Genomic DNA, 21,427 nt, shown 5'->3' with positions numbered 1-21,427 from the left:
TCCGGACAAGATTTTGTGTATCTGGCAACACACAGAAAAAACACCTTTTTATCAAAGGGCCATAACTCGGCCAAAAATCATTCAACCTAAAAACCCGTGCAATATGCGCAAGGACTTGAGCTACAGATCAATCCTGTAAAGTTTCATTGAAATTGCATTAGTGGTATAAGAGAAGTAGTCCAGACAAACTTTAAAATTAAAAAATTATTTAAGGGCCATAACTGTGACAAAAATCATTGAACCGAAAAATGCTGACAATATGCACAACTAGACTTGGTACTGATCATTCCTGTAAAGTTTGGATGAAATTGCACCAGTAGTTTATGAGGAGTAGTCCGGACAAGATTTTGTGTATCTGGCAACACACAGAAAAAAAACACCTTTTTATCAAAGGGCCATAACTCGGCCAAAAATCATTCAACTGGAAAACCCGTGCAATATGCGCAAGGACTTGAGCTACAGATCAATCCTGTAAAGTTTCATTGAAATTGCATTAGTGGTATAAGAGAAGTAGTCCGGACAAACTTTAAAATTAAAAATTATTAAAGGGCCATAACTGTGACAAAAATCATTGAACCGGAAAATGCTGACAATATGCACAACTAGACTTGGTAGTGATCATTCCTGTAAAGTTTGGATGAAATTGCACCAGTAGTTTATGAGGAGTAGTCCGGACAAGTTTTGTGACGGACCGACGGACAGACGGACAGACAGACAGACAGACGGACAGACAGACGACGGAGAAGTAATCCCTATATGTCGCCACTACTCTGTAGAGGCGACACAAAAAGGGGACCAGTGCCTAATCCGTGGTAATTATGCCTCTAAGACAAGTGTGATCCTTTTGTCTTCCAGAAAAATGTCTCCAGCTTGTAGTTTTCGTATTTTCAGCTTATTAAGCATTCACATATATAATATACATGTATATTATTTGATCATTTAAACATGATGATGTTGTACAAAACAAATGATGCCTACATGCATATGTAGAAAAGTCACATCATAGTTATTGCCCACGAGACACATCTGAAGTTCGTGGTTGCTAGGGGTTGTATATATGTGTGGGGGACGGCGTCATAACTTAGTATACCTACATTCAATAAGGCAATAATGTTGTACATGCATGCTTGGCTATATTGCTTGGTACCGTAGAAGTTTCTGATCGCTTTTGACAGAACAACAACAACAAAAACAAAAATAAACGTACCACTGAGTCTGTCATTGTGCTTATGTAAAATTATTAACAGAGACACAGGTGTAGCGGAACACTCATATTTTCCCGTTTGTGTTAATAAAATGTACATGACTCTTACACTATTTATCACCTGTCAACCTCGTGAAGCGCGTGCTTTTCGGGCCAATCATCGCTCGACCGATTTTAAAAATAGATTAACACAATCAAGTACATGTCATGAAATGTACATGATGGAACGCTTCTGACATATAGACAAGTAACTTATTTACAGTTGATTTCTCCCGGAAAATGGAAGGGTCGCGCCATCAGACATGGCTAACGGAGAATATTGATCACAGTGAATCAAAAGGGAGCTCTGAAAGGGTCCAAGATCAAAATACAGAGGGATCGAATTGTGATACTTCAAATGAAGACAACAGTAAACACACACCCAAGTTCAAAAGGTGAGTATTTTAAAACTGTTGTAGCATTTGATTTTATCTCATATGAAGTAGTTTAGAAGCAAACGGTTGTATACGAACAAGATATAAGATGAACTTGATGGTCCTATATGGTCGATTTGGCCAAATTGTTTTCAAACTTTCCATTTTGAGTCGTTGCAGGATTTGACCTTTATTTGACATTGTTCTTTTGTATTTCAATAATTATACAGCAGGGATTTTTTGGCTTATTTTATAGCCGTTATTGGGTCATATTATTTTCCCAATCCACAGTAAAAAATTCCCAATTAAAAGTTATAAAATAAAATTATTGAATAAAAATTTCTATAATCTTTGAAAAATAGGGGCTCATTCACTGTAATAGTGCTTAAATGTTTGAAGATGCTATCCTAGACAGTTATTATTTGCATTCATTTAATCACTTCAAAATTTCAGTTGTGCATTTTTACCCAATTTTTAACAAAAAATCCCTTAAATTCCCAATTCCATGGGTATGGGTCATTTTTCCAAAATCCTGGAAAAAAATCATTGATACAGTTTAATGGCCTCAGTACAAACAGATAGGGCAATCAAGTGCATATGTCCGGAAAATTACTTCTTCGCTCAATGTAGTTCAACATGTTTTAATCTGTTAATCAATTGTCTTTTTATTAGCATGTTAGAATGGAAATGTATATTAATTTTTCTTGCATTATATTCTTTTATTTTAATGCACTGTATTGCACGGTTAATAGTTCAAATGCTCTATGTATTTATCACTTGGGCCTATCGCCCTTCGTGATTATATTCCTGCACATCTGAATAGAGTTGTGCGTTATTCTACAACAATGCACTCAAAACTGATATCTATCGTGCATACATTACTCTGCAGTCATACGTTTATTTCCCCAATACTCGTAATATGGATAGTTTCAAAAATTTAATCCTTCTATTCATTAAATTGTTTTTAAACAACTTGTATTGTAATTGAGTCTGAACCACCTGATTGAAAACGCTTGTTTTCCCAACACATTTTTGGTTCCTTTTTTGGGGTATAAATGTATTATATTGTGTAATCTAAAAGTAGCTCGTAAACATACCAGTTAAATTGTCAAACTGCTTGCTGTTGTTTTCTTCAAAATCATGAAATTCAATATTGGTTGCAGATAAAAAAGTAGAAAATGACGTTTCATTGAGAACAAAGTTTTAACTGAACATTTTGCCAATCAAGAACTTCAGAACTACGCAAAATTCACGCAAGTTCAAATTACAAGTGAGCATATAAACTACGTCGATTATGTTAATTGCAAGTTAGCATATAAACTTCGTCGATTATGTTCATTGCAAGTTAGCATATAAACTTCGTCGATTATGTTAATTGCAAGTTAGCATATAAACTTCGTCGGTTATGTCCATTACAAATTAGCATATAAACGCCGTTGATTATGTTCATTGCAATTTAGCATATAAAGTTTAAATGTCGTCGATTATGTTCATTGCAAGTTAGCATATAAACTAATAAACGCCGTTGATACTGTCCATTACAAATTAGCATATGAGCCGCGTCACGACAAAACCAACATAGTGCATTTGCGACCAGCCTGGATCCAGACCAGTCTGCGCATCCACGCAGTCTGATCAGGATCCATGTTGTTCGCTATCAGTATCTCTTCTTGTAATAGGATTGTAAAGTGAACAGCATGGATCCTGATCAGACTGCGTGGATGAGCAGGCTGGTCTGGATCCATGCTGGTCGCCAACTAACTATGTTGGTTTTGTCATGACGCGGCTCAATTATAAATTACGTCGATTATGTTCATTGCAAGTAAGCATATAAACGCTATTATGTTCATTAAAATATAGCATATAAACTTCGTCGGTTATGTTCATTACAAATAAGCATATAAACTTTGTCGATTATGTTTATTACAAGTCAGCATATAAACGCCGTCGATTATGTTCATTGCAAGTAAACATATAAACAAATAAACGCCGTTGATTATGTGCATATAAACTAATGAACGCCGTTGATTATGTTCATTACAAGTCAGCATATAAACGCCGTCGATTATGTTCATTGCAAGTAAACATATAAACAAATAAACGCCGTTGATTATGTGCATATAAACTAATGAACGCCGTTGATTATGTTCATTGCAAGTTAGCATATAAACGCCGTCGATTATGTTCATTGCAAGTAAACATATAAACTAATGAACGTCGTCGATTATGTTCGTTACAAGTTAGCATATAAACGCAATTGATTATGTGCATTGCAGTTAAGCTTATATACTCCACGTTTGTAACGTCGCTTTTCATTGGATATTCATGACGTTTATGTAGTTTTATATACACGGCTGCTGTCGACTCATGAAGAAATCTTACTTTTTTTCTTTAAAAAAATGATGCTTGCTGTATTATAAATTCGTTATAAAGATTGTTGACAGGTTATATTGCCGTATATAAACGGCTGTTTGCAATATAGCCCACACCTAGCGGCTCGGGTTATATTTACAAATAGCCGTTTATATAGGGCCATATGACCTGTCAACAATCTTTATAACTAGTAATATAAACGCTGTCGACTGTGTTCATTACAAGTTAGCATATAAACCACGTCGATTGTGTTCATTGCAAGTTAGCATATAAATGTCGTTGATTAATTAAGTTCATTGCAAGTTACCATATAAACGCTGTCGATTATGTTCAGTGCAAGTTAGCATTAAAACGCCGTTGATTGTGTTTATTACAATATTAGTTTTAAAGATCGTTGACAGGTTATATGTCCCTATATAAACGGCTATTTGTAAATATAACCCGAGCCATCGGGCGAGGGTTATATTGCAACAGCCGTTTATATACGGCCATATAACCTGTCAACAATAATTATGACGAATTTATAGTACAGCAGGCATCATTTTTAGAGAAAAAAGTAAGATTATTCATGAATCGACAGAAGCCGTGTATATAAAACTATATCAACGTGACGATTATCCAATGAAAAATGACGTTACAAACGTGCAGTATTATAAGTTAGCATATAAACGTTGTCGACTGTGTTCATTTTAAGTTAGTTTGTGAACACCGTCGATTATGTTCTTTGCAAGTAAACATATAAACACCGTCGATTATGTTCTTTGCAAGTTAGCATATAAAAACCGTCGATTATGTTCTTTGCAAGTTAGCATATAAACACCGTCGATTATGTTCTTTGCAAGTTAACATATAAACACCGTCGATTATGTTCTTTGCAAGTTAGCATATAAACACCGTCGATTATGTTCTTTGCAAGTTAACATATAAACACCGTCGATTATGTTCTTTGCAAGTTAACATATAAACGCCGTCGATTGTATTCTTTGCAAGTTAACATATAAACACCGTCGATTGTGTTCTTTGCAAGTTAACATATAAACGCCGTCGATTATGTTCTTTGCAAGTTAACATTTAAACACCGTCGTTTGTGTTCTTTGCAAGTTAACATATAAACACCGTCGATTATGTTCTTTGCAAGTTAACATAAAAACGCTGTCGATTGTGTTCATTGCGAGTTACGAAGTATACTAACATATCCTATGAATTATGTTAGTTTTATTATGCTCCCCGAAAAATTTGGGGGAGCATATAGTCGTCGGGTTGTCCGTCAGTCCGTCCGTCCATACGTACGTCCCGAATTCGTGTCCGGCCCATAACTTTGTTATTTGAAGTCGGATTTTAAAACTATTTCACAGAAATGATTACCATATTGAGACGACGTGTCGCCCGCAACATTGAGTCGCTACCTTGAAGGTCAAGGTCACAGCATGACCTTGAACAAAATCGTGTCCGGCCCATAACTTCCTTATTTGAAGTCGGATTTTAAAAATATTTCACAGAAATGATCACCATATTGAGACGACGTGTCGCCCGCAACATTTGGGTCGCTACCTTGAAGGTCAAGGTCACAGCATGACCTTGAACAAAAATCGTGTCCGGCCCATAACTCCCTTATTTGAAGTCGGATTTTACAACTATTTCACAGAAATGATCACCATATTGAGGCGACGTGTCGCGTGCAACATTTGGGTCGCTTCCTTGAAGGTCAAGGTCACAGCATGACCTTGAACAAAAATCGTGTCCGGCCTATAACTTGGTTATTTGAAGTCGAATTTTAAAACTATTTTACAGAAATGATCACCATATTGAGACGACGTGTCGCGCGCAACATTTGCGTCGTTACCTTGAAGGTCAAGGTCACAGCATGACCTTGAACAAAAATCGTGTCCGGCCCATAACTTCGTAAATTGAAGTCGGATTTTACAACTATTTTACAGAAATGATCACCATATTGAGACGACGTGTCGCACACAATATTTGGGTCACTACCTTGAAGGTCAAGGTCACAGCATGACCTTGAAGCAAAATCGTGTCCAGCGCATAACTTCGTTATTTGTAGTCGGATTTCATAACTATTTCACAGAAATGATTACCATATTGAGACAATGTGTCGCGTGCAACATTTGGGTCGCTACCTTGAAGGTCAAGATCACAGCATGACCATGAAGCAAAATTGTGTCCAGCCCATAATGTCGTTATTTGAAGTCGGATTTTACAACTATTTTGGAATTATCAAACTTTGAACTTTGTCTGGGACATAACCCTGAAACTACAAAAGATATACTTTTCTGTGTCCAAATCCTAGTCGGGGAGCATCACCCGGTTCAACCGGCTCTTGTTACAGTAAGGTTTTGTTGAACATTTCAGATCGTTACAGTATTTGTTCGAGGTAATAATATAAATAACACATAGGCGTTTAACAATTAAATATCATCCCTCGTAAAAGCACTTAACCTGAACGCCTCGGGTAACAATATTTAAATACTGTAACCCATAAACCTATGTTTGACTGTTGTTTTAATAATAAGGAGTATTATATTATATATATACTTTAAAAAATGCAACTATCGTGAATTTTTACTGGTATAATTAAGCAAAGTTAAATTGTAGTTTTGGCTTTCGTATTTTATATAAAACAAACAGCATCCGGTTAATGATAACGAGAAAAAACAAGCAGAGTGTTGTTCTCGTTTGTCTCTTGGAAGGTAGCCGCACTGTATACAAACGTAGAATCTAATGTTTCCTTGCTGATAGAAACTTTAGACCCTTTAATGTTATTTATCTTGTTAAAATTTCTATGTTCGTCTGTTTGTACTAATTGAGTTAAATATCCTTTATCTGTATGTCCTATTGTTGTAGAATCCGGTCCTATTGTTGTAGAATCCGGTCCTATTGGTATAGAATCCGGTCTTATTGGTGTAGAATCCGGTCCTATTGTTGTAGAATCCGGTCCTACAGTGGCTGAAATACCTATAGTGTCAGACAGATCGTGTTCCGGTGCAGAGTCTTTGAGATATCCAGTTTTGAATCTATTAAAGGTGTACTTGGAATCTTTAGCTAGTCTACCATCATAATTCTTTGCTGTCAATTTAACATCTATAACAGTATTACCTTTAGCATTCGTTTTGATACACAATGCAGAATCATCTTTGGGCGACCTCTGAACGGAAGTTGGTTGGTTATCAGTGCCGCCAATTTTTATGGCGGAAATAGACTTTTCTGTAACACATGGTTTGAAAGCGAAAGCAGATTTTCCTGTATGTTTGATTTGAATGACACTCGATTTTGATTGTGCATTATGTAATTTATTTTCTGTGCTGTCAGTTTGTAGTTTAGGTGTCCTGTTTTCATTTTCGTTTGCCTTGATAGTGGATGCAGGCTTTTCTATTTCATCTGTTTTAACAGAGGATGCAGACTGTTCAGTCTCTTTTTGGACACTGTCTGTAGAAGTTTCCACGTCAGCATTTTGGACAGAAGGTGAAGGCTTTTTAATATCTTCAATTATGAGAGTTGATACAAAATTTTCTGCGTCATTTTTGACAATGGATAAAGGCTTTCCTAATTCATTTATTTTGATAGTGGTTGTAGATTTTTCCGTGCTATCTTTTTGGACAGTAGATGTAGACATAATGGATGTAGATTCATCTATTGTATTTATTTGGACAGTGGGTGTAAACATTTCTATGTTGTTTGTTTTGACGGCAGATGCATACTTTTCTTTGTCTTCTCTGTTGTTGTAAGATACAGATTCTATAGCCCTATATGTTTTGTCATTGCATACAGTTGTACCTATTTCACCTCTCTGGACAGTGTTTGAAAAGTTGTCACAGTTAGAAGTTTGGGCTGTAACTGGTGTGTTTTTTGGTGAAGGTACACTTTTCTTTTTAGGTTCTACAAAATCAGATATTGAAGATTGTATGGTATCTGTTTTATGAGTGGTTAAAGAATGTTTTTGGCTATCTGTATCGAAGGAACTTACTGACCGCCTGTTGTTTACAGGTTTGATTGCATTGTTACGAGATTCAGATATTCCTTTATAAACTGTTTTGTTCGTGCTTCTTCCCTGCAAAAGCAAACATATTAAGAAAAGATTATACACTTGCAAATGATTCGGCGTACGAGTTTTACCAATAAAGTTACAAATATTACCGGTTAAAATAGCAATTTTAGTATTTATGACAACTGCGGCGTTCCGTTTGTTATTCAATTGTGGACTAATTGTTTAACATCGGTATCTAATAGGTGATTCTCAACAGTTTTCATCACCTAAGCAATATCGATGAGCATTGGTCAGCCATATGCCCGACTTGTTTCCTCTGTTGTATGGGAGATAGAAGAACTGGTTTTTCAAAACTGTTCCGTGATATTTCACGAGCTTTCTTTCCCGCCCATTTTTGCGAGCTATTTGTCATTAGAGTAGAAATCAACAATATCATCTTGTCTTTAACCCATTGCTGTTATTTATTATTGAATTCGTTCCAAATATAAACGAGATGAGAACTGGAATTATTATTGTTAGTAATTCATATGTATTCATATAATGTTTAAAAACAACTTCAAGTAAAAATTCATTTAAGGATTCCACCGATCTCTCGAACACATTTGCGTTCAAGCGAACGAAGTTCGACTGTATCTGAAATGCACTTGTTTCAACACACTACCGCGTGACCTTTTCCTTTGACTTAATGGATAGATCTCTACTCTGACCTTTTATTTGAATAACAATCGATTTAACCACAAACATTTGCTTGTGCTCTTTTGTTAACAAATATGTTGTGTATTCACTAACCTTATAACTAGAATTAGACATGCATAACACAACATCATCTTGTAATGGTCATAAGTAACCATAGCTGCCTCATGAGTAACAGTTAATGAGACATTGATCAATGATCATACATGAACGAATATACCAGTGTTAGTAATACACTTTATTCCCATGCTCTCACCCTCACCTTGACATAGTTGTCATGTATAATTGTCATAAGGGAAATTTCATTTTGAAGTTCTATCATGTATACAGAAGTAATGTATAAGACATAAACTGCGATTAATAAATATGAGAAATACTCATAAGTTCAGTACCCTGCTATGGCATTGACCTTTTGACCTCGAGAGTCCCGGTCCGAATCTCAGTCAGTTTGCAACATCTTTCGCAACATGTGACACACACTACCACCTCCCGTCATTTCATAGCGAGATAATAATAACCATATTATCATAGACACTGATTTTTAAGAAATCTGTAATGTTGGACATATAACTCCGCTTCGATTTTAATATCTTTTATTCATTTTACAGTACTTATTTTGTACTTTCACTCACTTAAAAGTCGAAAATATATTGTTTTGCCCTTGATTGACATTTTGGCCACGTGACCCAAAAATTTTTTTTTTATAAAATGGCATGGTTTTATTATTATTCGGCTCAATAATCACCATTTTACCAAAGAAAAAGACCAACATACCGTTTTATATGGGGTTGGTACTTTCTTGTACGAATGACATTGTTGGGAGCATGCGTATTTATTGTTTCTACACTTGTTTTGTCTACGTGACCTTGACCTTTTCATACAATCGTCCTGGTATTGAAGTAAGGCAATGCCCTGAAAATATATGGTTTCTGCAGATATTTTAGACTGTATGTAACTAGGAAAATTAATTGTTTTATCTGATGAGAACAATACTAACTAATATACAGCAAAAACAAATTAATAATAAGGTAATAATTTTTTATAAATACACAAACAATATGGGCAATGGCTATAGCAAAGGCATAAACCCATGAAAACCGTGAGAAGGTGGTTAATGTGCCTGCCAACCGTCTTAAATAATATTGAGAGAATCTTTTACTATACAGGAATCTAAGCAAATATGTGTCACTGTTTTAGATGTTTTCGAAAAAACATTATTGTCATGACTGTTCGTCGGCATTGGCTTCAGTTGAATTTGTTTAGGTTCATTTTTTATACAGTTTAGGAAGAGTTATATTTTATCCATATCAACTGTTGGTCAATCATTATTATAACTGTCAATCTTGTGAAATATAGTGTTAATTTGACAATGAAAAAAATTAGCATGAATAGAAACCGGACGATCTGTAGGTCAAATTCTATGCACTTGTGTGAAGATGAAAAATCACACACTCCACTAAAAAAGTACAATTTATTGGAACATAATTTAGAGATCAGTTTGTCAAGGTTGACTCTTTGAATAGGTCCAGCATTGAAAACCCCATTTCAAGAATAATATCCATGCAAAATATCACAGACACTTGGGGTTTGGAGCTCAAAACGCCTTTAAAATCCAAATAAAATGCATATTTGTCAATCCCAGCACATGTACTGATCATAAATATCAAAAAAACTTAATAAAAGCCTTTTTGAAAAAAAATCATATTTCAACATCTATATTATTATTATAAAACATGTGCTGGGATTGACAAATATGCATTTAATTGGATTTTAAAGGCGTTTTGAGCTCCAAACCCCAAGTGTCTGTGCAAAATATCAAAAGTTCTTATTTTATAGCTTATAGGGAAAATCAATAACAAATATCATACGAGTATACTTTATGTATACATGTAATATGTATTTAATGTATGTGCATGTTCTACTCTTTAAAATGAAAAAAATAAAATCTAAGTGTAATTTATTTTTAATATTATTCACTTTGGATCATCGTGAAATATCTATGTTATATTTAGAATAGATGACATATATAGTTGCTTTGTAATTTTCTTTATTTTGGGTATGTAATAAATAGAATATTGAATGAGTGTAAGTTCATCACTGAATTTATTGAACTCGTTGAATAAAATAATATGCTCCCCCAAAGGCTCGCATAATATAATTGTATTCAACTCGTTCAATAAATTCAGTATTGAACTTACACTCATTCAATTTTCTCTATTTATTAATAACTTTAGTGTTTAAATATAATTAATTTACTTACTAATCTTGCCTTCCATATGTTAACCTACCTACTTATAATTAAGGAATTGTAAACAACGATATTTTACGATATCTTCATCGGTTACCTTATATTTATTATATTATTCTTTATTATATTTTTTCTTATATTATTATTATTATTATTATTATTATTATTTTTTATATTATTTTTTTATTATTATTATTATTATTATTATTATTATTATTATTATTATTATTATTATTATTATTAAAATTAGCTAGAGATAAGATTCCCTGACTATGAATTGAAGTTAAAAAATGTTTAAAAAGTATATACATTATACTTACAATTACTATTTCCTCCATTTTGTGGTAATGGTGGGAAGTCTTGTAATCCGCCTTGTCAATGATTTTAATATATATTCTAATACAAAAAAATACACACTTATCAAATTGAGTATAGGGCATTTAATGGTAGCTATGGTAATGACGTAATGATGTATTAACTTTTACGTCTATGACGTCAATCAACTCAATATTATCGTCAAACAGCTCACAGTAATTACCTTCATTGGCAGAATTTAAAGACGTCACATTTATTTCATGCTTTCCGGTGTTTTATTGTAATATATCAGATGATTATATTCCGATAAACCACTAGTGAAATTTATAAAATATAATTTTCACTGTAGCCGGACTATATCTGAATGCGGATGAAAAGAAAATCATAACTAAATGGAATAACAGACAGAAATAAATGCCGTCATACGTAAATTTTGTTGTTTCTTTAGGAAAGAAAGTCGATGTCATCATACATCATGTAAAAAAATGGTAACAAAATTAGAGAAATTTAACAGAACTATATTTCAAAATTGATGACGTGACGTCATGATGAGATGACGTCACAAAGGAGAATGCGCGACGTTACGCGGCAAAATCAGTAATCAGATACTTAAAATCACTTAAAAAGTATGAAATAAAAAGAAAATTTATTTGTTTTACATATAAGATTGAAATATATTTCATTCGTGAACACCAGCTATTATATTTTCACTCGTGGCTACGCCACTCGTGTAAAATATTGCACCTGGTGTTCACTCAGTGAAATTATATTTCAATCCTACATGCAAAACAAACAAATATCCTCTATGAAGATGAACGTCATTTTACGTAACAACGATATCGACCGTTAATTAGAAAACCTAACGTCATTTTTACTCTTTCTGGTGTGTTATAGTTTATCAATTATATCAAAAGTATACAAAATAATGAAAAATAAATTCAAAAGCTAAAAAAATATTCTTCACAAAATACTGTTAAAAATGTGTGTTGGCAGAGATCTTTGTACTGATAAGGGGTGATCACTGCCTATCGTATACCAATCATAAAAGCGGCGTTCTGAATGATGTATGTCTGCAAAAATGGACATATAAACCCGGCGCTTATTTCACAGATGCTGTCAGAGACAAAATAGAAACTTCTTAACAGTATCGATTCATTCAGAGAATATGCATAAATACATACCATATTGTCACATATATCAACTTGCATATATAAAACACACAAAAAAAGCAACAAAAAATTATTAAATTGATTTGTATGTTTTATGATAACCTAGGATTGCCCTTTAAGCTAAAAGCTTATTTCCATGGTCAATTCTTTGTAAATTTTAATCTTTGAAACACAGTGTTGACGAAATTTGTCCAATGGTCAAATATTTGTAAATTTTTATCTTTGAAACACAGTGGTGACGAAATCTAACAGAAATAAACGCATTTACTGTTATTGGTATACGAAACAACAGATTTTTTTTTGGACTTGAGAGGACGATTGTCGATTCACCAGGCCAGAAAAACTATATATCGACCTAAATAGTCTATAATTGTATGATATTATTTACTTTCTTTATGTCGTATTATGTTATCTGACAGATCGTATTGACTGTGCAAATGTTTTGAAAAGAACGGAGATCAAAATCAATAACAGGTACACAGAATCAAGTCTACAATACAGATAACACCAAGGGAGAAAACTCTATGTAGAGAAAGTAGTAATATGTTCGTTATAAGCGCGCACTATTTAATATTATCGTTTCATGCATGATTTCTTACAATTACTAATGAAGAATGAAAACTGACGGGAAGGGATTATGCAAAACTTTTATTTTTTAATTTCAGCCCGACATACAATGCAGACGACAGTGGATTTGTCGACCTGTGTCCGTCACAGGAAGTGGATGATGACGTGTGGCCTACACGCAGAGAAAGTTTTCTTCAAAGCTCCACACCAAATAGGAGAACTTTACCAGATCAACATTCATCACGTTTTGAGATAACACAGAGTTCCCCAATACAAGTACGAAGTTTTCAAGTCCCCCCTCTAGCATTAAGATCTTACTTTATTGCACAATGCGACACTCCAAAGTGGAATGTTGACCAGCCAAGAAGCATATCAAACACCGTCCTGAATAATGTTGTTTCTAATCAGTATACTGGTATAAATTACCAAGATTACCACTCTAATCGACTTCTAAGTGAATACGCCAAACTCATATCTCTAACAAGCACTGGCAATGAGCAGAGTCACGTCTCAGAGTTAACCCGTGGTCATAGCACCATAGCCTCTTTGTTAAACTCACGTCCATTACATTTGGTAAATATTGCTCAAAGAAATCCGGAACACAACTTTATAAATGATATTGCAGAGGCTCGAAAAATTGTCGAAAGTGTTACGAATGACTCTTCGGCTGATACTAGCACCTTTTGTAAAATTGGAGAAGAAAGTTGTAAAACGGCTACCATCACGAGCCATTACACAACACCTATAATCAGGGATACAGTTGAATCTCAAAATACAATCGCCTATACATGTGAGGTAGATTCTGAATGTCTAGATGATAAACAAAAGTTCACTTTGAACAGCATGTCAAATGAATATGACGATGACTCACTAGGCATAGATAAAAACAATAATCTACAACTAGTTCAAAAATATAGCGATATAAGTGACGCATGCGTGAGCGACACCGAAACATCAGTTGAAGCATCGAGTTCTGAAGAAGACCCGCCTAAAGCGAAACAGGACATCATAAATGTGTCAAACAAGAGCAAGAGAAAAGCCAGATATCCACGTCGTAGTGCGGTGAAAGATGATCCTTCATTTAAAGGTGTCACAGTGCGCTTTCAGACTTCATTTAGTAACGGACATAGCCGCTTACATATGTCCGCATTTTATAGGTATATTTATTTTATTTTAGAATTAAACATTTTATTATACACCCCTTTGAAAATATGGGGATAATTTTATATTGTTTAACCCTGAAGTCCACACCTTTTCCGACCAATTACTTAATAATACCTTTGCTTACAGTCCTATGGTTTAGTGTTGAGGGTGGTCATGACAGATGACCCATATTGATTAAAATTGTCAATCATTTAAAGATAGATGCCACAGTGGCGTTGACCAGAAAATGTTTGTCCGACCAATTTCTAGAGAAAGCATAACAAAGCATAAACCTGCAATATCATTATTTTGTGTGGAGGTTGAACAAGGCTACTATTGATTGTTTGGTCAATAGTTTAAAGGTGAAGGTAACTGAAGCCTTGGACACAAAATGCTTGTTTTGCTAATAACTTGCGAGCGCACTGGTCTGTAGTCATGACAAGTTGTTGATCTATTTTGATTTTAGGTCATGTAGTCAAATGTCAAGGTCATTGTCATTGATTCCAACAACAGGAGCTTATCCGACCAACTAACAAAAGAACGCGTCGGGCTTCAGTCATTAAATTTGTGGAGTCAAAATGTGTGGTTGTTGATCATGACTAGTAAATGACCATATTGATTTAATGGTCATAAGTATTTAGTTTACATAAGGGTAGGGGGGTCGGCATACATGTTTCATAAACATTTTTGTTTGGTACAGTATTTAATGAGGTAAACAATATTTATATATACAATACCCCATGTATGTAAGCCGGGTGTAAACATTGAACAAATTGTATTGGGGAATGTTGAATCTTACAATTTATTGGTTATGTTGTTGCTAATTTTCTACATTTTACAAAGCATGTTGTTGTTTTTATAATGTTTTTTTTTCTTTTGTTTGTTTTTAAATTCATTGAATGTGGTAGTTAAGTATACAGTACAGGGTCGTCTTTGTCTTCTTGTAATTGCTATACATGTACATCTATCTTTGACCAGACTAACAAAAAATATGTTGTGTCTCTGGCTTTGATCGGACTGTGATTGTAATTAAATAAAACGTTAATATTTAAAAAAAAAACACGATAATCTTGAGAGCTTTGTAGACTGGTACGAAAGTTTGCCGAAATCATACGAACTGTAATTACATAGCGTATTTGAATAATATAACGCAGGGTAGATCTAATGCCAAACTGTTCACATATTATTTGTCAGTTATATTTTTGAAAAAGTAATGTGAAGGTGCGGTCACCAAGAAGACGATCAACAGTGTATGGTAATAGATGTTCTACACCACAATACACCTCCGATACTGACGATATATCCCCACCACCTTACTGTCATAAAGATTGTCATACAACAGGTACAGTAGTTCATTACATACATTATGTTGATATATCCCCACCACCTTACTGTCATAAAGACTGTCATACAACAGGTACAGTAGTTTATTACATACATTCTGTTGATATATCCCCACCACCTTACTGTCATAAAGATTGTCATACCACAGGTAGGTAGTTTATTACATACATTATGTTGATATATCCCCAACACCTTACTGTCATAAAGATTGTCATACAACAGGTACAGTACTTTATTACATACATTATGTTGATATATCCCCACCACCTTACTGTCATAAAGATTGTCATACCACAGGTAGGTAGTTTATTACATACGTTATGTTGATATATCCCCAACACCTTACTGTCATAAAGATTGTCATACAACAGGTACAGTAGTTTATTACATACATTATGTTGATATATCCCCACCACCTTACTGTCATAAAGATTGTCATACAACAGGTACAATACTTTATTAGATACGTTATGTTGATATATCCCCACCACCTTACTGTCATAAAGATTGTCATACCACAGGTAGGTAGTTTATTACATACATTATGTTGATATATCCCCACCACCTTACTGTCATAAAGATTGTCATACAACAGGTACAGTACTTTATTACATACATTATGTTGATATATCCCCACCACCTTACTGTCATAAAGATTGTCATACAACAGGTACAGTAGTTTATTTCATACATTATGTTGATATATCCCCACCACCTTACTGTCATAAAGATTGTCATACAACAGGTACAGTACTTTATTACATACATTATGTTGATATATCCCCGCCACCTTATTGTCATAAAGATTGTCATACCACAGGTAGGTAGTTTATTACATACATTATGTTGATACATCCCCACCACCTTACTGTCATGAACATTGTCATACAACAGGTACAGTAGTTTATTACATACATTATGTTGATATATCCCCACCACCTTACTGTCATAAAGATTGTCATACAACAGGTACAGTAGTTTATTACATACATTACTAGTATGTTGATATATCCCCACCACCTTACTGTCATAAAGATTGTCATACAACAGGTACAGTAGTTTATTACATACATTATGTTGATATATCCCCACCACCTTACTGTCATGAAGATTGTCATAGAACAGGTACAGTACTTTATTACATACGTTATGTTGATATATCCCCACCACCTTACTGTCATAAAGATTGTCATACAACAGGTACAGTAGTTTATTACATACATTATGTTGATATATCCCCACCACCTTACTGTCATAAAGATTGTCATACAACAGGTACAGTAGTTTATTACATACATTACTAGTATGTTGATATATCCCCACCACCTTACTGTCACAAAGATTGTCATACAACAGGTACAGTAGTTTATTACATACATTCTGTTGATACATCCCCACCACCTTACTGTCATAAAGATTGTCATACAACAGGTACAGTACTTTATTACATACGATATGTTGATATATTCCCACCACCTTATTGTCATAAAGATTGTCATACCACAGGTAGGTAGTTTATTACATACATTATGTTGATATATCCCCACCACCTTATTGTCATAAACATTGTCATACAACAGAAACAGTAGTTTATTACATACGTTATGTTGATATATCCCCACCACCTTACTGTCATAAACATTGTCATACCACAGGTAGGTAGTTTATTACATACATTATGTTGATATATCCCCAACACCTTACTGTCATAAAGATTTCATACAACAGGTACAGTAGTTTATTACATACATTATGTTGATATATCCCCACCACCTTACTGTCATAAAGATTGTCATAGAACAGGTACAGTAGTTTATTACATACATTCTGTTGATATATCCCCACCACCTTACTGTCATAAAGATTGTCATACAACAGGTACGGTAGTTTATTACATACATTATGTTGATATATCCCCACCACCTTACTGTCATAAAGATTGTCATACAACAGGTACAGTAGTTTATTACATACATTATGTTGATATATCCCACCACCTTACTGTCATAAAGATTGTCATACAACAGGTACGGTAGTTTATTACATACATTATGTTGATATATCCCCACCACCTTACTGTCATAAAGATTGTCATACAACAGGTACGGTAGTTAATTACATACATTATGTTAATATATCCCCACCACCTTACTGTCATAAAGATTGTCATACAACAGGTACGGTAGTTAATTACATACATTATGTTGATATATCCCCACCACCTTACAGTCATAAAGATTGTCATACAACAGGTACAGTAGTTAATTACATACATTATGTTGATATATCCCCACCACCTTACTGTCATAAAGATTGTCATACAACAGGTACGGTAGTTAATTACATACATTATGTTGATATATCCCCACCACCTTACTGTCATAAAGATTTCATACAACAGGTACAGTAGTTTATTACATACATTATGTTGATACATCCCCACCACCTTACTGTCATAAAGATTGTCATACAACAGGTACGGTAGTTAATTACATACATTATGTTGATATATCCCCACCACCTTACTGTCATAAAGATTGTCATACAACAGGTACAGTAGTTTATTACATACATTATGTTGATACATCCCCACCACCTTACTGTCATAAAGATTGTCATACAACAGGTACGGTAGTTAATTACATACATTATGTTGATATATCCCCACCACCTTATTGTCATAAAGATTGTCATACCACAGGTAGGTAGTTTATTACATACATTATGTTGATATATCCCCACCACCTTATTGTCATAAACATTGTCATACAACAGAAACAGTAGTTTATTACATACGTTATGTTGATATATCCCCACCACCTTACTGTCATAAACATTGTCATACCACAGGTAGGTAGTTTATTACATACATTATGTTGATATATCCCCAACACCTTACTGTCATAAAGATTTCATACAACAGGTACAGTAGTTTATTACATACATTATGTTGATATATCCCCACCACCTTACTGTCATAAAGATTGTCATAGAACAGGTACAGTAGTTTATTACATACATTCTGTTGATATATCCCCACCACCTTACTGTCATAAAGATTGTCATACAACAGGTACGGTAGTTTATTACATACATTATGTTGATATATCCCCACCACCTTACTGTCATAAAGATTGTCATACAACAGGTACAGTAGTTTATTACATACATTATGTTGATATATCCCCACCACCTTACTGTCATAAAGATTGTCATACAACAGGTACGGTAGTTTATTACATACATTATGTTGATATATCCCCACCACCTTACTGTCATAAAGATTGTCATACAACAGGTACGGTAGTTAATTACATACATTATGTTAATATATCCCCACCACCTTACTGTCATAAAGATTGTCATACAACAGGTACGGTAGTTAATTACATACATTATGTTGATATATCCCCACCACCTTACAGTCATAAAGATTGTCATACAACAGGTACAGTAGTTAATTACATACATTATGTTGATATATCCCCACCACCTTACTGTCATAAAGATTGTCATACAACAGGTACGGTAGTTAATTACATACATTATGTTGATATATCCCCACCACCTTACTGTCATAAAGATTTCATACAACAGGTACAGTAGTTTATTACATACATTATGTTGATACATCCCCACCACCTTACTGTCATAAAGATTGTCATACAACAGGTACGGTAGTTAATTACATACATAATGTTGATATATCCCCACCACCTTACTGTCATAAAGATTGTCATACAACAGGTACAGTAGTTTATTACATACATTATGTTGATACATCCCCACCACCTTACTGTCATAAAGATTGTCATACAACAGGTACGGTAGTTAATTACATACATTATGTTGATATATCCCCACCACCTTACTGTCATAAAGATTGTCATACAACAGGTACGGTAGTTAATTACATACATTATGTTGATATATTTCCACCATCTTACTGTCATAAAGATTGTCATACAACAGGTACAGTAGTTTATTACGTACATTCTGTTGATATATCCCCACCACCTTACAGTCATAAAGATTGTCATACAACAGGTACAGTAGTTTATTACATGTACATTATGTTGTGATTAGACCAGATTCCAAGCTACAATCTGAAAACTTGTGTTATTTTAGTTAAAATTGCTGAAACATTCCCTCATAGCTGACCTACTCTTGCTCTAGTTATCGTTAGGTACTGAAATATATTCTAACCGGGATCTTCCTTAAATCCTTCCTCTACTTTGTCATCTGTTTACTTTTTGTACGTTTTTATCAGACACCTAATCAATACATAATGAAATAAAATGAAGAGAATGGAATATTTTACCTCTTATTAGTTTGAAAATATTAAACGGATGAACTTTGAAACGAATACATTTTTGGACTTTAAAATCTTTCTTACATTTGGCGTAAAACATTTGTGACTATTTCTTAAAGATATGACCTTTGGCATATAACTGCGCGCGGCATGCACTGGAGTGGTTCTTGGCAGTTTTTTTTTTGTTCCATTTGAGATTTAAAGAAAGAGAAACGCATATTGAAATTGCAGATATGATAAATTGAATACAAACAAGTGTCTGATATTATAAAATTAATCAGGTCCGCACTAAGCCTTGCCTATATCAGACACTAGCATGGTATTCTCTATTTATTTTCAGTGAAGACATGCACCTCATGTAAGACACGTAGAACACCACTGTGGAGAGACGCTGAGGATGGTACCCCGCTTTGTAATGCTTGTGGTATCAGGTAAATTTATAATTATTTAACAATGATTGTTATTTCTTTGGGAATATTTTTCAAAAGTTTCAAATTTATTTATTTATTTATTTATTCGAATTTACTCATGTTTTACTGTAATGGCAGGTTTTCATCTTAACTTTATACACCTGTATTTAAGTGTTTATGGTTATCTTCAGATATAAGAAGTATAGACTCCGGTGTAGTAAATGCTGGCATATACCAAAGAAAGAGGTGAAAACCTACCCTAACTGCCCTGCATGTGGAGCTTCACTGAGATTCTCTTTTCACAAGAAATCCTGGTAAATTATACTGGAAAATGCAGAAGATTGTTGTCCTAGGTGTTTCAATGTGTGAAGTGTTTACACTTTGCTAGTTGTGAATATAAAATAATGCGTCATGTTCATTTCCCACACAACAAAAGTTATAAATGGGTAGACTTACCGATTTCAGACTGACCATCCGGCCTTCTTTGAACGCAATCTTGTGTGCGCTTCTCAAAAACCGCACAACCAATTATGATAAAGCATAATAGGAGTAATTTTCATGAGGTGTACTTGCGCCTGCATATCGTAAGAAAGTTTACCTTCATCTATAAATAACCTTGATCTTTATTGTTAATTTCTTGAATTTGGGTGAAAGAAGCTATACGTTATCGGCTGTATATTGTATTTAAGAAATAATATATCCCAAACAGTGATTTTATCGCTCAATAACATCACTTTGGAGTTCGGATGCGAGGAATTATATCACGAGGGCGTAGCCCGAGTGATATAATTATGCGCATCCGAACGACAAACAGTGATGTTATCAAGCGATAACATCACTGATTTGGATATATTATTTCGATTCTAACACGACATCAACAAATAAATGTTGCCGTACTTGATAGTTAAGCAAAATTGCGCCTGATTTGTTTCCGTACTTATTTTCAGCGCGTCGGATTTTTAGTGGTTACGTCACGTGTATAATGATTACGTCACATGTCTAAATATAGAACGTCAAACTGTGCATCTGTTGCATAATAACACACACTTTCTGTTCTTATATGTTCAATAGGGAAAAATGCGGGTCGTGTTAGAATCATACTTTGACATAATAACCCTTTTGATCTTAATTTTAAGAATATTCAACCCAATTTGACCTTGACCTATAAATGAATTGGATCCTATGGTAAATTCATTGAATTGTAAAAAAGTTGCCAGAGTTTTATTATTTATGAAT

General features: G+C 34.2%; 3 protein-coding genes across 4 annotated transcripts in view; 1 reads left to right on the top strand and 2 right to left on the bottom strand.

Moving 5' to 3' along the window:
• LOC132756325 (uncharacterized) overlaps positions 1–1,344 on the bottom strand; it is a 44,187-nt gene extending 42,843 nt beyond the window's left edge. Inside the window, exon 1 of the mRNA XM_060747368.1 lies at positions 1,208–1,344. The gene's annotated coding sequence lies outside the window, so the exon portion shown is untranslated. The remainder of the gene's footprint in view (positions 1–1,207) is intronic.
• LOC132756324 (uncharacterized) lies at positions 1,342–21,427 on the top strand. 2 transcript variants are annotated; one of them, XM_060747364.1, is made up of 5 exons: positions 1,342–1,638; positions 13,081–14,139; positions 15,337–15,467; positions 20,122–20,212; positions 20,383–21,427. In XM_060747364.1, exons 1-5 carry the CDS (start codon positions 1,484–1,486, stop codon positions 20,507–20,509), a joined length of 1,563 nt encoding a protein of 520 aa, XP_060603347.1. In that variant the 5' UTR covers positions 1,342–1,483; the 3' UTR covers positions 20,510–21,427. The 2 variants fall into 2 exon arrangements, with proteins under 2 accessions (XP_060603347.1, XP_060603348.1); XM_060747365.1 differs by lacking the exons at positions 15,337–15,467; positions 20,122–20,212; positions 20,383–21,427 and adding an exon at positions 14,592–15,242.
• LOC132756327 (uncharacterized) lies at positions 6,563–11,392 on the bottom strand. The gene is made up of 3 exons (XM_060747373.1): positions 11,252–11,392; positions 9,458–9,595; positions 6,563–8,053 (listed from the first exon to the last, which is right to left on the bottom strand). Exons 1-3 carry the CDS (start codon positions 11,369–11,371, stop codon positions 6,641–6,643), a joined length of 1,671 nt encoding a protein of 556 aa, XP_060603356.1. The 5' UTR covers positions 11,372–11,392; the 3' UTR covers positions 6,563–6,640.

Source organism: Ruditapes philippinarum, unplaced genomic scaffold (genome assembly GCF_026571515.1).
Source record: "Ruditapes philippinarum isolate M1 unplaced genomic scaffold, ASM2657151v2 ctg2111_1_1_1_1, whole genome shotgun sequence".
In the NCBI taxonomy this organism is placed as follows: Eukaryota; Metazoa; Mollusca; class Bivalvia; order Venerida; family Veneridae; genus Ruditapes; species Ruditapes philippinarum.
Note: the sequence above shows the minus strand (reverse complement) of the source record. Positions and strands in the feature narration are given on the sequence as shown.

Coding starts and splice junctions, on each gene's coding strand:
- LOC132756327 (XM_060747373.1), bottom strand. CDS start 11,371: ATGCCCTATACTCAATTTGATAAGTGTGTATTTTTTTGTATTAGAATA. Junction 9,596..11,251: donor AAATGGAGGAAATAGTAATT/GTAAGTATAATG, acceptor ATATATTTTCAG/GGCATTGCCTTACTTCAATA. Junction 8,054..9,457: donor TACCAACCCCATATAAAACG/GTATGTTGGTCT, acceptor TTGCTTTTGCAG/GGAAGAAGCACGAACAAAAC.
- LOC132756324 (XM_060747364.1), top strand. CDS start 1,484: ATGGAAGGGTCGCGCCATCAGACATGGCTAACGGAGAATATTGATCAC. Junction 15,468..20,121: donor TAAAGATTGTCATACAACAG/GTACAGTAGTTC, acceptor ATTTATTTTCAG/TGAAGACATGCACCTCATGT. Junction 20,213..20,382: donor TGTAATGCTTGTGGTATCAG/GTAAATTTATAA, acceptor GGTTATCTTCAG/ATATAAGAAGTATAGACTCC.